This window comes from Hypomesus nipponensis, chromosome 21, assembly GCF_054491055.1.
Source record: "Hypomesus nipponensis isolate SF chromosome 21, ASM5449105v1, whole genome shotgun sequence".
NCBI classification, from domain to species: domain Eukaryota; kingdom Metazoa; phylum Chordata; class Actinopteri; order Osmeriformes; family Osmeridae; genus Hypomesus; species Hypomesus nipponensis.
In genome coordinates this window covers 4,569,579-4,585,689 of record NC_140381.1, presented here as the reverse complement: position 1 = coordinate 4,585,689, position 16,111 = coordinate 4,569,579, and the positions used below count along the sequence as shown (strand labels likewise).

General features: G+C 51.4%; 1 protein-coding gene across 9 annotated transcripts; it reads right to left on the bottom strand.

The window, feature by feature from the left end:
- Positions 1-12,604: 12,604 nt before the first annotated feature.
- Positions 12,605-15,474, bottom strand: LOC146237558 (trace amine-associated receptor 6-like). Of its 9 annotated transcripts, XM_084685399.1 has the most exons (4): positions 15,206-15,453; positions 14,495-14,532; positions 14,287-14,355; positions 12,605-14,179 (listed from the first exon to the last, which is right to left on the bottom strand). In XM_084685399.1, the coding sequence occupies exons 2-4, from the start codon at positions 14,506-14,508 to the stop codon at positions 13,381-13,383; spliced, it is 882 nt and encodes a 293-aa protein (XP_084541525.1). In that variant the 5' UTR covers positions 14,509-14,532; positions 15,206-15,453; the 3' UTR covers positions 12,605-13,380. The 9 variants fall into 9 exon arrangements, with proteins under 9 accessions (XP_084541525.1, XP_084541528.1, XP_084541523.1 ...); XM_084685402.1 differs by having other exon boundaries at positions 12,605-14,355; positions 14,452-14,532; positions 15,392-15,459; XM_084685397.1 differs by having other exon boundaries at positions 12,605-14,355; positions 14,495-14,607.
- Between the last annotated feature and the right edge of the window lie 637 nt (positions 15,475-16,111).

Here is a 16,111-nt window from a genome sequence, read left to right as displayed (position 1 = left end):
GACGCTGACGCTGACTGGCTGACTGGCTGACTGACTGACTGACTGACTGACTGACTGACGCTGACGCTGACTGGCTGACTGGCTGATGCTGACTGGCTGATACTGACGCTGACGGACTGACTGACGCTGACGCTGACTGGCTGACTGGCTGACTGATTAACTGACTGACGCTGACTGGCTGACTAGCTGACTGACTAACTGACTGACGCTGACTGGCTGACTAGCTGATGCTGACTGGCTGATGCTGACGCTGACTGGCTGACTGGCTGATGCTGACTGACTGACGCTGACGCTGACTGGCTGATGCTGACTGGCTGATGCTGTAACTGGCTGATGCTGACGCTGACTGGCTGACTGGCTGATGCTGACTGGCTGATGCTGACGCTGACTGGCTGACTGGCTGATGCTGTAACTGGCTGATGCTGACGCTGACTGGCTGACTGGCTGATGCTGACTGGCTGATGCTGACGCTGACTGGCTGACTGACTGACTGACTGACTGACTGACTGACTGACGCTGACGCTGACACTGACGCTGACTGGCTGACTGGCTGATGCTGACTGGCTGATACTGACGCTGACGGACTGACTGACGCTGACGCTGACTGGCTGACTGGCTGACTGGCTGACTAGCTGACTAGCTGACTGGCTGACTGGCTGACTGACTGACGCTGACTGACTGACTGACTGACTGACTGACTGACGCTGACTCTGACTGGCTGACTGGCTGATGCTGACTGGCTGATGCTGACGCTGACTGGCTGACTGGCTGACTGGCTGACTGGCTGACTGGCTGATGCTGACTGGCTGACGCTGACGCTGACGCTGACTGGCTGACTGGCTGATTGGCTGATGCTCACTGGCTGACGCTGTAACTGGCTGACTGACTGGCTGATGCTGACTGGCTGATGCTGACGCTGACTGGCTGACTGGCTGATGCTGACTGGCTGACGCTGACTGGCTGATGCTGACGCTGACTGGCTGACTGGCTGACTGGCTGACTGGCTGATGCTGACTGGCTGATGCTGACGCTGACTGGCTGACTGGCTGATGCTGACGCTGACTGGCTGTTTGGCTGACTGGCTGATGCTAACTGGTTGATGCTGACGCTGACTGGCTGACTGGCTGATGCTGACTGGCTGATGCTGACGCTGACTGGCTGACTGGCTGACTGGCTGACTGGCTGACTGGCTGATGCTGACTGGCTGACGCTGACGCTGACGCTGACTGGCTGACTGGCTGATTGGCTGATGCTCACTGGCTGACGCTGTAACTGGCTGACTGACTGGCTGATGCTGACTGGCTGATGCTGACGCTGACTGGCTGACTGGCTGATGCTGACTGGCTGACGCTGACTGGCTGATGCTGACGCTGACTGGCTGACTGGCTGACTGGCTGACTGGCTGATGCTGACTGGCTGATGCTGACGCTGACTGGCTGACTGGCTGATGCTGACGCTGACTGGCTGTTTGGCTGACTGGCTGATGCTAACTGGTTGATGCTGACGCTGACTGGCTGACTGGCTGATGCTGACTGGCTGATGCTGATGCTGACTGGCTGACTGGCTGATGCTGACTGACTGATGCTGACGCTGACTGGCTGACTGGCTGATGCTGACTGGCTGATGCTGACGCTGACTGGCTGACTGGCTGATGCTGACAGACTGATGCTGTAACTGGCTGACTGACTGACTGGCTGACTGGCTGATGCTGACTGGCTGATGCTGACGCTGACTGGCTGACTGGCTGATGCTGACTGACTGATGCTGTAACTGGCTGACTGACTGACTGGCTGATGCTGATGCTGACTGGCTGATGCTGACGCGTTCACGGGCTGACGCGCTGATTGGCTGATGTGTCCATTCATGCTATCATGCACTAATAAAATAATTAGCAATACAAGTAAATACTTTCAATCAGGATCCCTTTAGCAGCGCCCAGTTCATTTTCCTGACTGCATATTTGTTTTTGTTTTGCTTTTTGTTTCAACTGTGATTGTTTGTCTTCGCCAGACCGTTGACAGGGTAATGGGGTCAAGACTACAGCTCTCCCTGCAGGCAGTCAGTGATACCTCACCCTTCACACCTCCCCACTCTCTGAACAAGCTGCAAGATGCAGACTAGCACAGTAACCCAGTGCACTCAGCAGGTATAGATTTAAAAAAATAAATTGACTCAAGTATGATATAGATCTCATGATTACCGTAGTATATCTAACAGGGACTGTTGAAGCACAGTCACCCAGTGCACTCAGCAGGTACAGCAACTCAGGGCATTCTCATGTTATCATTTTATCACTGCAAAACATATTGTTAATTGCAGTGATGGTGTTACTCTGGACAAAACTAATGACGTCTGTTTCAAACCTGTTAAACTAAAATATGACCAACAGATGGCAGCTCCTTCCTACAATTTGGTGTCACTGTTTGACTATCAAGGCCCAGTTTCTCCCAGGTTAATGTGTCTCTTAGATGATTCATAACATGGGATGTTTTAGTTCATAAAACATGTACTGTCATCCTTACACGACATGACCAGCAGCAAGGCCTAATTGACGCTGTAACTGGCTGACTGGCTGACTGGCTGACTGGCTGACTGACTGATGCTGACGCTGACGCTGACTGGCTGACTGGCTGATGCTGACTGAATGACGCTGACGCTGACTGGCTGACGCTGTAACTGGCTGACTGGCTGACTGGCTGACTGGCTGACTGGCTGACTGGCTGATGCTGACTTGCTGATGCTGACGCTGACTGGCTGACTGGTTGGGGCTGACTGACTGATGCTGACGCTGACTGGCTGACTGGCTGACTGGCTGACTGGCTGATGCTGACTGGCTGATGCTGACGCTGACTGGCTGACTGGCTGACTGGCTGACTGGCTGGCTGACTGGCTGACTGGCTGATGCTGACGCTGACTGGCTGACTGGCTGATGCTGACTGGCTGATGCTGACGCTGACTGGCTGATGCTGACGCTGACTGGCTGACTGGCTGATGCTGACTGGCTGATGCTGACGCTGACTGGCTGATGCTGACGCTGACTGGCTGACTGGCTGATGCTGACTGGCTGATGCTGACTGGCTGATGCTGACGCTGACTGGCTGATGCTGACACTGACTGGCTGACTGGCTGATGCTGACTGGCTGATGCTGACTGGCTGATGCTGTAACTGGCTGACTGACTGACTAGCTGATGCTGACTGGCTGATGCTGACGCTGACTGGCTGACTGGCTGATGCTGACTGGCTGACGCTGACTGGCTGATGCTGACTGGCTGATACTGACGCTGACGGACTGACTGACGCTGACGCTGACTGGCTGACTGGCTGACTGGCTGACTAGCTGACTGGCTGACTGGCTGACTGACTGACGCTGACTGACTGACTGACTGACTGACGCTGACTCTAACTGGCTGACTGGCTGATGCTGACTGGCTGATGCTGACGCTGACTGGCTGACTGGCTGATGCTGACTGACTGACGCTGACGCTGACTGGCTGATGCTGACTGGCTGATGCTGTAACTGGCTGATGCTGACGCTGACTGGCTGACTGGCTGACTGGCTGATGCTGACTGGCTGATGCTGACGCTGACTGGCTGACTGACTGACTGACTGACTGACTGACGCTGACGCTGACTGGCTGACTGGCTGACTGACTGACTGACTGACTGACGCTGACGCTGACTGGCTGACTGGCTGATGCTGACTGGCTGATACTGACGCTGACGGACTGACTGACGCTGACGCTGACTGGCTGACTGGCTGACTGATTAACTGACTGACGCTGACTGGCTGACTAGCTGACTGACTAACTGACTGACGCTGACTGGCTGACTAGCTGATGCTGACTGGCTGATGCTGACGCTGACTGGCTGACTGGCTGATGCTGACTGACTGACGCTGACGCTGACTGGCTGATGCTGACTGGCTGATGCTGTAACTGGCTGATGCTGACGCTGACTGGCTGACTGGCTGATGCTGACTGGCTGATGCTGACGCTGACTGGCTGACTGGCTGATGCTGTAACTGGCTGATGCTGACGCTGACTGGCTGACTGGCTGATGCTGACTGGCTGATGCTGACGCTGACTGGCTGACTGACTGACTGACTGACTGACTGACTGACTGACGCTGACGCTGACACTGACGCTGACTGGCTGACTGGCTGATGCTGACTGGCTGATACTGACGCTGACGGACTGACTGACGCTGACGCTGACTGGCTGACTGGCTGACTGGCTGACTAGCTGACTAGCTGACTGGCTGACTGGCTGACTGACTGACGCTGACTGACTGACTGACTGACTGACTGACTGACGCTGACTCTGACTGGCTGACTGGCTGATGCTGACTGGCTGATGCTGACGCTGACTGGCTGACTGGCTGACTGGCTGACTGGCTGACTGGCTGATGCTGACTGGCTGACGCTGACGCTGACGCTGACTGGCTGACTGGCTGATTGGCTGATGCTCACTGGCTGACGCTGTAACTGGCTGACTGACTGGCTGATGCTGACTGGCTGATGCTGACGCTGACTGGCTGACTGGCTGATGCTGACTGGCTGACGCTGACTGGCTGATGCTGACGCTGACTGGCTGACTGGCTGACTGGCTGACTGGCTGATGCTGACTGGCTGATGCTGACGCTGACTGGCTGACTGGCTGATGCTGACGCTGACTGGCTGTTTGGCTGACTGGCTGATGCTAACTGGTTGATGCTGACGCTGACTGGCTGACTGGCTGATGCTGACTGGCTGATGCTGACGCTGACTGGCTGACTGGCTGACTGGCTGACTGGCTGACTGGCTGATGCTGACTGGCTGACGCTGACGCTGACGCTGACTGGCTGACTGGCTGATTGGCTGATGCTCACTGGCTGACGCTGTAACTGGCTGACTGACTGGCTGATGCTGACTGGCTGATGCTGACGCTGACTGGCTGACTGGCTGATGCTGACTGGCTGACGCTGACTGGCTGATGCTGACGCTGACTGGCTGACTGGCTGACTGGCTGACTGGCTGATGCTGACTGGCTGATGCTGACGCTGACTGGCTGACTGGCTGATGCTGACGCTGACTGGCTGTTTGGCTGACTGGCTGATGCTAACTGGTTGATGCTGACGCTGACTGGCTGACTGGCTGATGCTGACTGGCTGATGCTGATGCTGACTGGCTGACTGGCTGATGCTGACTGACTGATGCTGACGCTGACTGGCTGACTGGCTGATGCTGACTGGCTGATGCTGACGCTGACTGGCTGACTGGCTGATGCTGACAGACTGATGCTGTAACTGGCTGACTGACTGACTGGCTGACTGGCTGATGCTGACTGGCTGATGCTGACGCTGACTGGCTGACTGGCTGATGCTGACTGACTGATGCTGTAACTGGCTGACTGACTGACTGGCTGATGCTGATGCTGACTGGCTGATGCTGACGCGTTCACGGGCTGACGCGCTGATTGGCTGATGTGTCCATTCATGCTATCATGCACTAATAAAATAATTAGCAATACAAGTAAATACTTTCAATCAGGATCCCTTTAGCAGCGCCCAGTTCATTTTCCTGACTGCATATTTGTTTTTGTTTTGCTTTTTGTTTCAACTGTGATTGTTTGTCTTCGCCAGACCGTTGACAGGGTAATGGGGTCAAGACTACAGCTCTCCCTGCAGGCAGTCAGTGATACCTCACCCTTCACACCTCCCCACTCTCTGAACAAGCTGCAAGATGCAGACTAGCACAGTAACCCAGTGCACTCAGCAGGTATAGATTTAAAAAAATAAATTGACTCAAGTATGATATAGATCTCATGATTACCGTAGTATATCTAACAGGGACTGTTGAAGCACAGTCACCCAGTGCACTCAGCAGGTACAGCAACTCAGGGCATTCTCATGTTATCATTTTATCACTGCAAAACATATTGTTAATTGCAGTGATGGTGTTACTCTGGACAAAACTAATGACGTCTGTTTCAAACCTGTTAAACTAAAATATGACCAACAGATGGCAGCTCCTTCCTACAATTTGGTGTCACTGTTTGACTATCAAGGCCCAGTTTCTCCCAGGTTAATGTGTCTCTTAGATGATTCATAACATGGGATGTTTTAGTTCATAAAACATGTACTGTCATCCTTACACGACATGACCAGCAGCAAGGCCTAATTGACGCTGTAACTGGCTGACTGGCTGACTGGCTGACTGGCTGACTGACTGATGCTGACGCTGACGCTGACTGGCTGACTGGCTGATGCTGACTGAATGACGCTGACGCTGACTGGCTGACGCTGTAACTGGCTGACTGGCTGACTGGCTGACTGGCTGACTGGCTGACTGGCTGATGCTGACTTGCTGATGCTGACGCTGACTGGCTGACTGGTTGGGGCTGACTGACTGACGCTGACGCTGACTGGCTGACTGGCTGACTGGCTGACTGGCTGATGCTGACTGGCTGATGCTGACGCTGACTGGCTGACTGGCTGACTGGCTGACTGGCTGGCTGACTGGCTGACTGGCTGATGCTGACGCTGACTGGCTGACTGGCTGATGCTGACTGGCTGATGCTGACGCTGACTGGCTGATGCTGACGCTGACTGGCTGACTGGCTGATGCTGACTGGCTGATGCTGACGCTGACTGGCTGATGCTGACGCTGACTGGCTGACTGGCTGATGCTGACTGGCTGATGCTGACTGGCTGATGCTGACGCTGACTGGCTGATGCTGACACTGACTGGCTGACTGGCTGATGCTGACTGGCTGATGCTGACTGGCTGATGCTGTAACTGGCTGACTGACTGACTAGCTGATGCTGACTGGCTGATGCTGACGCTGACTGGCTGACTGGCTGATGCTGACTGGCTGACGCTGACTGGCTGATGCTGACTGGCTGATACTGACGCTGACGGACTCTCTGACGCTGACGCTGACTGGCTGACTGGCTGACTGGCTGACTAGCTGACTGGCTGACTGGCTGACTGACTGACGCTGACTGACTGACTGACTGACTGACGCTGACTCTAACTGGCTGACTGGCTGATGCTGACTGGCTGATGCTGACGCTGACTGGCTGACTGGCTGATGCTGACTGACTGACGCTGACGCTGACTGGCTGATGCTGACTGGCTGATGCTGTAACTGGCTGATGCTGACGCTGACTGGCTGACTGGCTGATGCTGACTGGCTGATGCTGACGCTGACTGGCTGACTGGCTGATGCTGACTGGCTGATGCTGACGCTGACTGACTGACTGACTGACTGACGCTGACGCTGACGCTGACGCTGACGCTGACGCTGACTGGCTGACTGGCTGATGCTGACTGGCTGATACTGACGCTGACGGACTGACTGACGCTGACGCTGACTGGCTGACTGGCTGACTGGCTGACTAGCTGACTGGCTGACTGGCTGACTGACTGACGCTGACTGACTGACTGACTGACTGACTGACGCTGACTCTGACTGGCTGACTGGCTGATGCTGACTGGCTGATACTGACGCTGACGGACTGACTGACGCTGACGCTGACTGGCTGACTGGCTGACTGGCTGACTAGCTGACTGGCTGACTGGCTGACTGACTGACGCTGACTGACTGACTGACTGACGCTGACTCTAACTGGCTGACTGGCTGATGCTGACTGGCTGATGCTGACGCTGACTGGCTGACTGGCTGACTGGCTGACTGGCTGACTGGCTGACTGGCTGATGCTGACTGGCTGATGCTGACGCTGACTGGCTGACTGGCTGATGCTGACTGACTGACGCTGACGCTGACTGGCTGATGCTGACTGGCTGATGCTGTAACTGGCTGATGCTGACGCTGACTGGCTGACTGGCTGATGCTGACTGGCTGATGCTGACGCTGACTGGCTGACTGGCTGATGCTGACTGGCTGATGCTGACGCTGACTGGCTGACTGACTGACTGACTGACTGACTGACTGACGCTGACGCTGACGCTGACGCTGACTGGATGACTGGCTGATGCTGACTGGCTGATACTGACGCTGACGGACTGACTGACGCTGACGCTGACTGGCTGACTGGCTGACTGGCTGACTAGCTGACTGGCTGACTGGCTGACTGACTGACGCTGACTGACTGACTGACTGACTGACGCTGACTCTAACTGGCTGACTGGCTGATGCTGACTGGCTGATGCTGACGCTGACTGGCTGACTGGCTGATGCTGACTGACTGACGCTGACGCTGACTGGCTGATGCTGACTGGCTGATGCTGTAACTGGCTGATGCTGACGCTGACTGGCTGACTGGCTGATGCTGACTGGCTGATGCTGACGCTGACTGGCTGACTGGCTGATGCTGACTGGCTGATGCTGACGCTGACTGACTGACTGACTGACTGACGCTGACGCTGACGCTGACGCTGACGCTGACTGGCTGACTGGCTGATGCTGACTGGCTGATACTGACGCTGACGGACTGACTGACGCTGACGCTGACTGGCTGACTGGCTGACTGGCTGACTAGCTGACTGGCTGACTGGCTGACTGACTGACGCTGACTGACTGACTGACTGACTGACTGACGCTGACTCTGACTGGCTGACTGGCTGATGCTGACTGGCTGATACTGACGCTGACGGACTGACTGACGCTGACGCTGACTGGCTGACTGGCTGACTGGCTGACTAGCTGACTGGCTGACTGGCTGACTGACTGACGCTGACTGACTGACTGACTGACTGACGCTGACTCTAACTGGCTGACTGGCTGATGCTGACTGGCTGATGCTGACGCTGACTGGCTGACTGGCTGACTGGCTGACTGGCTGACTGGCTGACTGGCTGACTGGCTGATGCTGACTGGCTGATGCTGACGCTGACTGGCTGACTGGCTGATGCTGACTGACTGACGCTGACGCTGACTGGCTGATGCTGACTGGCTGATGCTGTAACTGGCTGATGCTGACGCTGACTGGCTGACTGGCTGATGCTGACTGGCTGATGCTGACGCTGACTGGCTGACTGGCTGATGCTGACTGGCTGATGCTGACGCTGACTGGCTGACTGACTGACTGACTGACTGACTGACTGACGCTGACGCTGACGCTGACGCTGACTGGATGACTGGCTGATGCTGACTGGCTGATACTGACGCTGACGGACTGACTGACGCTGACGCTGACTGGCTGACTGGCTGACTGGCTGACTAGCTGACTGGCTGACTGGCTGACTGACTGACGCTGACTGACTGACTGACTGACTGACTGACGCTGACTCTGACTGGCTGACTGGCTGATGCTGACTGGCTGATACTGACGCTGACGGACTGACTGACGCTGACGCTGACTGGCTGACTGGCTGACTGGCTGACTAGCTGACTGGCTGACTGGCTGACTGACTGACGCTGACTGACTGACTGACTGACTGACGCTGACTCTAACTGGCTGACTGGCTGATGCTGACTGGCTGATGCTGACGCTGACTGGCTGACTGGCTGACTGGCTGACTGGCTGACTGGCTGACTGGCTGATGCTGACTGACTGACTGACTGACTGACTGACGCTGACTCTGACTGGCTGACTGGCTGATGCTGACTGGCTGATGCTGACGCTGACTGGCTGACTGGCTGATGCTGACTGGCTGACGCTGACGCTGACGCTGACTGGCTGACGCTGTAACTGGCTGACTGACTGGCTGATGCTGACTGGCTGATGCTGACGCTGACTGGCTGACTGGCTGATGCTGACTGGCTGACGCTGACTGGCTGATGCTGACTGGCTGATGCTGATGCTGACGCTGACTGGCTGACTGGCTGACTGGCTGATGCTGACTGGCTGATGCTGACTGGTTGATGCTGTAACTGGCTGATGCTGACGCTGACTGGCTGACTGGCTGATGCTGACTGGCTGATGCTGACTGGCTGATGCTGACGCTGACTGGCTGACTGGCTGATGCTGACTGGCTGACGCTGACGCTGACGCTGACTGGCTGACGCTGTAACTGGCTGACTGACTGGCTGATGCTGACTGGCTGATGCTGACGCTGACTGGCTGACTGGCTGATGCTGACTGGCTGACGCTGACTGGCTGATGCTGACTGGCTGATGCTGATGCTGACGCTGACTGGCTGACTGGCTGACTGGCTGATGCTGACTGACTGACGCTGACGCTGACTGGCTGATGCTGACTGGCTGATGCTGTAACTGGCTGATGCTGACGCTGACTGGCTGACTGGCTGATGCTGACTGGCTGATGCTGACGCTGACTGGCTGACTGGCTGATGCTGACTGGCTGATGCTGACGCTGACTGGCTGACTGACTGACTGACTGACTGACTGACGCTGACGCTGACGCTGACTGGCTGACTGGCTGATGCTGACTGGCTGATACTGACGCTGACGGACTGACTGACGCTGACGCTGACTGGCTGACTGGCTGACTGGCTGACTAGCTGACTGGCTGACTGGCTGACTGACTGACGCTGACTGACTGACTGACTGACTGACTGACGCTGACTCTGACTGGCTGACTGGCTGATGCTGACTGGCTGATGCTGACGCTGACTGGCTGACTGGCTGACTGGCTGACTGGCTGACTGGCTGATGCTGACTGACTGACTGACTGACTGACTGACTGACTGACGCTGACTCTGACTGGCTGACTGGCTGATGCTGACTGGCTGATGCTGACGCTGACTGGCTGACTGGCTGACTGGCTGACTGGCTGACTGGCTGATGCTGACTGGCTGACGCTGACGCTGACGCTGACTGGCTGACTGGCTGATTGGCTGATGCTGACTGGCTGACGCTGTAACTGGCTGACTGACTGGCTGATGCTGACTGGCTGATGCTGACGCTGACTGGCTGACTGGCTGATGCTGACTGGCTGACGCTGACTGGCTGATGCTGACTGGCTGATGCTGACGCTGACTGGATGACTGGCTGACTGGCTGACTGGCTGACTGGCTGACTGGCTGATGCTGACTGGCTGATGCTGACGCTGACTGGCTGACTGGCTGATGCTGACGCTGACTGGCTGTTTGGCTGACTGGCTGATGCTAACTGGTTGATGCTGACGCTGACTGGCTGACTGGTTGATGCTGACTGGCTGATGCTGATGCTGACTGGCTGACTGGCTGATGCTGACTGACTGATGCTGACGCTGACTGGCTGACTGGCTGATGCTGACTGGCTGATGCTGACGCTGACTGGCTGACTGGCTTATGCTGACTGACTGATGCTGTAACTGGCTGACTGACTGACTGGCTGATGCTGATGCTGACTGGCTGATGCTGACGCGTTCACGGGCTGACGCGCTGATTGGCTGATGTGTCCATTCATGCTATCATGCACTAATAAAATAATTAGCAATACAAGTAAATACTTTCAATCAGGATCCCTTTAGCAGCGCCCAGTTCATTTTCCTGACTGCATATTTGTTTTTGTTTTGCTTTTTGTTTCAACTGTGATTGTTTGTCTTCGCCAGACCGTTGACAGGGTAATGGGGTCAAGACTACAGCTCTCCCTGCAGGCAGTCAGTGATACCTCACCCTTCACACCTCCCCAATCTCTGAACAAGCTGCAAGATGCAGACTAGCACAGTAACCCAGTGCACTCAGCAGGTATAGACTTAAAAAATAAATTGACTCAAGTATGATATAGATCTCATGATCACCGTAGTATATCTAACAGGGACTGTTGAAGCACAGTCACCCAGTGCACTCAGCAGGTACAGCAACTCAGGGCATTCTCATTTTATCATTTTATCACTGCAAAACATATTGTTAATTGCAGTGATGATGTCACTCTGGGTAAAACTAATGAAGTCTGTTTCAACCCTGTTGAACTAAAATATGACCAACAGATGGTGTCTCCTTCCTACAATTTGGTGTCACTGTTTGACTATCAAGGCACAGTTTCTCCCAGGTTAATGTGTCTCTTAGAGGATTCATAACATGGGATGTTTTAGTTCATAAAACATGTACTGTCATCCTTGCACGACATGACCAGCAGCAAGGCCTAATTGACGTGACCTTATATAAAGATTAAACTTCCCTCTTCTGACGTTCTGTCAAGTATCATCAATTAAGCAAACCTAAGACTTGCTGTCAAGACGTGTACACGTTAAGGAGAATCATTGTGCTTCATGAATCAACAACTGCTGTGTAAACAGATAGGACGGTTATGTATGAGATCATAACAAGGCTGACTGTGTCATTCATACACCCCAGTATTGAAACCAGACACATTATAGAAACAATCATGTTGTTTACAGGCACCTGTAATTTATGGTTGATTGTAGGGCCGTCTTGTGACCAGCAGATGGCGACCTCTTCCTGCACTCTGGTCATATTGATTGACTGGCAGTGATTTGTTCATCCCTCAAATTCTGACCTTAATTATGACCTTACACCCTCCAACAACGGTTATCTTTATGTTTGGTATGATTTGGCATTACATTTTAGAATTACTGCGGCTTGAATGCCCATGAAATTATTTAAATATTAAAAAGGATGAGCTATCTTTGATCTTTGTTTCCCCTCTGAGACCAATAACTACAACTTACTGTAGTAGTTTCTGAGAGAGACGTGTAATTAACTTCAAACTTCAAAAAAATGTCAAAGCACACATTGCACAAAGACAATCAGGGTAAGAGCTCTTTTATTTATCAACACTTTCACATTTCAGTCGTTACTGTCTGATAAAACTGTATTTAGGTATATTTGTTGGGTATAACAGCAAATACATGATACTCTACAAAACAAATGCAACACATATTTTAGTCACCATAAAAAAACGGTGGCATATTGAAACATCTGTAAAAGACTTAAAATATAGCATGTTAAATCTAATCATCATATGTAGCAAATTAACAAAGTGCAGTCCATCTAGCATGGTCAGATACAACCACTCACACATGTAGGGATGCAGCATTAATAGTGAACTGAAATGCTCTCTTGCTGTAATACAAATAATTTGAACACATTATACCATGTTCCTTTCGGCAATCCCCTATGTTTCTGACTGCATGTGTAATTTAATTTAGTTTAGGATTGAAACAGGTATGATTGTTTGTCTTGGCCAGACTGTTGACAGGGTAATGGGGTCAAGGCTACAGCTCTCCCTGCAGGCAGTCAGTGATACCTCACCCTTCACAGATCCTCTCTCTCTAAACAAGCTGCAAGATGCAGACTAGCACAGTAACACAGTGCACTCAGCAGGTATAGAATTCATAAAGACATTTCGTCAATAAATATCCCATTATTATCCCATTATTATATCTAAAATGGACAGTTGAAGCACAGTCACACAGAGCACTGAGTAGGAATAGTAACTCAGGTCATTGTCATTTCATCATTTATCAAACTATTTAAACTCTGATTCCCTCTGAGACACAGTGAGAAGGTGGACAATGTAAAATAGACACTACATCAGGTTGAGTTCAGAGGAGAAGGGCTGCAGTATCTTCAGGGTTATGATGTATTTTACAGACTTTTTAAACCACGGGTAAAAGAAAGCATAGATCAGAGGGTTGAGACAGGAGTTCATCTGAAAAATCCAAATCATAGCCATCTGTGAGGACCAATCTGCAGAGAAAGGTGAACAGAAGTATGGAGCAAAGCAAAGCAGATAAACCACTATAACTATACTAAGAGTTTTTGCTGCTTTTCTCTCTGATTTACTTGTCTTCATCGAGTCAGACTCAGTGCTCACTGAGTTGGACTGGATGCTCCTGGCCTGGGAGATTGCCACGACAAATATTCTCACGTAAAGAATTATGATAATGCCAAAAGGGAAAAGAAATGAGACCAAAAGGTCCACAATCGCAGAGTTGGGTAAATATATGAACACACACAGTCCAGTACAGCTGTCGTATGCATTAGAGTTATCTAAGTGGTCCATCAGAAAACACCCACAGTAAATTATAGAACAAATCCAGTTTAGGACACTAGATAAAATAATCCTCCTCATCGTGACCCTGGAGGGATACAGGAGTGGTTCACACACAGCAATGTAGCGGTCGACAGATATGAGAGCCAGGTTCCATATAGAGGAAAAGGTAAAGATGCTGCTGGCATAGGGGACCAGAGAGCACATCAGCCTGCCCAGGTACCAGCAGGGGTTGGATCTGGTGATCATATCCAGAGGGATCATCTGTGCTCCCACCAGGAGGTCGGCCAGGGCCAGGGAGAAGATCAGGACGTTGGTGGGGGTGTGGAGCTGCCTGAAGTGGGAGATGGAGATGAGGACCAGCATGTTGAGCAGCACCGTCAGCACAGACACAAAGGAGAGGGCAGTGTAGACGAGGGCAGACTCGTTCCTGGAGCGAACCTGCGTCTGGCAGGAAGTGTTGAGCAGGCAGGACAGAAGATCTTGTATCTCCTCCTCTCCTGGCAAGATCTGCATGAGGAGGCAGAGGGAGAGAGATCAGCTCACCCACCTCCCTGACCAACCTCACCACGAGAGTCCCCTCTTGTATTTATATCTGAAAAATACCTATCTGCCTCCCCTTTTCCTTGCGTCTTTCCTTCTGACTTACATCAACATCTTCATCACCTCCTCTTCCTCTCCCCCCACCTTCCAGAAAAGTCATCAAACTTCACTAATGAGCTTTATCTGTCAGGCACCAGAGGAGCCATTTAGCACCTCTGTCTGTTTCCATGACGGTCAAACTCTCACATGCATGAGAGCAATTGAACATTGAACATTCAGTAATACTGAATACGAACACTTACAGCAACAGCAACAAAAACAAATGATGCAAAACGTAGCCTATTGTTGATTGCAGTGACAGTGTTACTATGTTCGAAACTAATGACGCCTGTTTCAACCATGTTAAACTGGAATATGACCAAAACTTTAGTCACAGTTTGAATGTTAAGGCTTTTTTCATAAAAACATGGATGGGCGGCGCTAGAAAGGAGCTAGCAGGTGCTTCAGCACCCCGATAGCACCCCCAAAAATTATTTCTGGAAAATCCGATCAGAGAATCGGATGTTAATTGTACGGAGTCTGACACGGACGGAGCAGTCCGCTGATGCGTTTGCCGCGGATGCAGAGACGGCAGCTAGCACAACTGCTATTCGATTCAAATTAGCATCACGACGAAGTTTTGCTCATTTATTAATAATATTTATAAATAATATTTATATATAATATATAATTGTGCAGCTCCCCATGTCAATGATAACATGGATAATTTTTGAAACAAATGTATAAAAAACAAACTGTAGGCTCAAAAGTGGCCTACCCTTCCCTTGTAGAGTAGGCGGCTACTGTGTTTTGAGAAGCCAGTAGCTAGTTTCCAAATGTTTTAGTTGTACCAATATTCCATACTTTCCACTTGATTTCGTCGACTACTTGAAAGATGGAACAAACCGCTCTGCTAAGCCAATTGTCGTAGGATGGTGAGGATCTGAGATAAGTTGTTGGATACCTTCCATTTTACAAAACCTCTCTCCAGTGTTCCGACGTTGTCGATCACCAGTTGTCGGGGCAACCCTGTGCGCAAGAAGGGCATGCGACGCATGTCCGCCAGTTTTAGCAGATGCTACAGAGGTTACCTCACTGGCGTAGGTGGGTATGGAGGACCAAACCTGCCATATTTAAAAAATGAATGAATGAATAAATAAATGTCCACATCCATGCATTTAGAGAAAAATAAATGAATACATGTACAAATTAATGCACAATTGTCAATCAATATTACCTTATAATTTACATGTATTTATGTATTTATTTGTGTATTCATTTATTTATTCATTTATTTATTCATTCATGTATTCATTCATTAATTCATGTGTTCATTCATTTATTCATTCATTTATTCATTCATTTATTCATTCATTTATTCATTCATTTATTCATTCATGTGTTCATTCATTTATTCATTCATTTATTAATTCATTTATTCATTCATTTATTCATTCATTCATTCCTGTATTTCTTCTTCTCAATATGTTAATGAGATGTGTCAATCAAAATAGGTAGGCGGTATTTGACACACCATTGGCTAATCGTTTTCCACGCTTTGTATTCGATTATGTAGCCTTACATCCATCCTTGCTGTCATGGACAACATAGCCTACATGGACAGGCTGGCCGACCTTGTTGAAAATAAAGATTTAATTCACCATATATGATATTTGGATAAACA

What these genes read in the sequence shown, in the direction of transcription:
- LOC146237558 (XM_084685397.1), bottom strand. Translation starts at nt 14,548, where the DNA reads ATGACTTTTCTGGAAGGTGGGGGGAGAGGAAGAGGAGGTGATGAAGAT. An exon ending in GAGGTGATGAAGATGTTGAT is followed by an intron (nt 14,356 to 14,494) that starts GTAAGTCAGAAG and finishes CTCCTCATGCAG; the next exon opens with ATCTTGCCAGGAGAGGAGGA.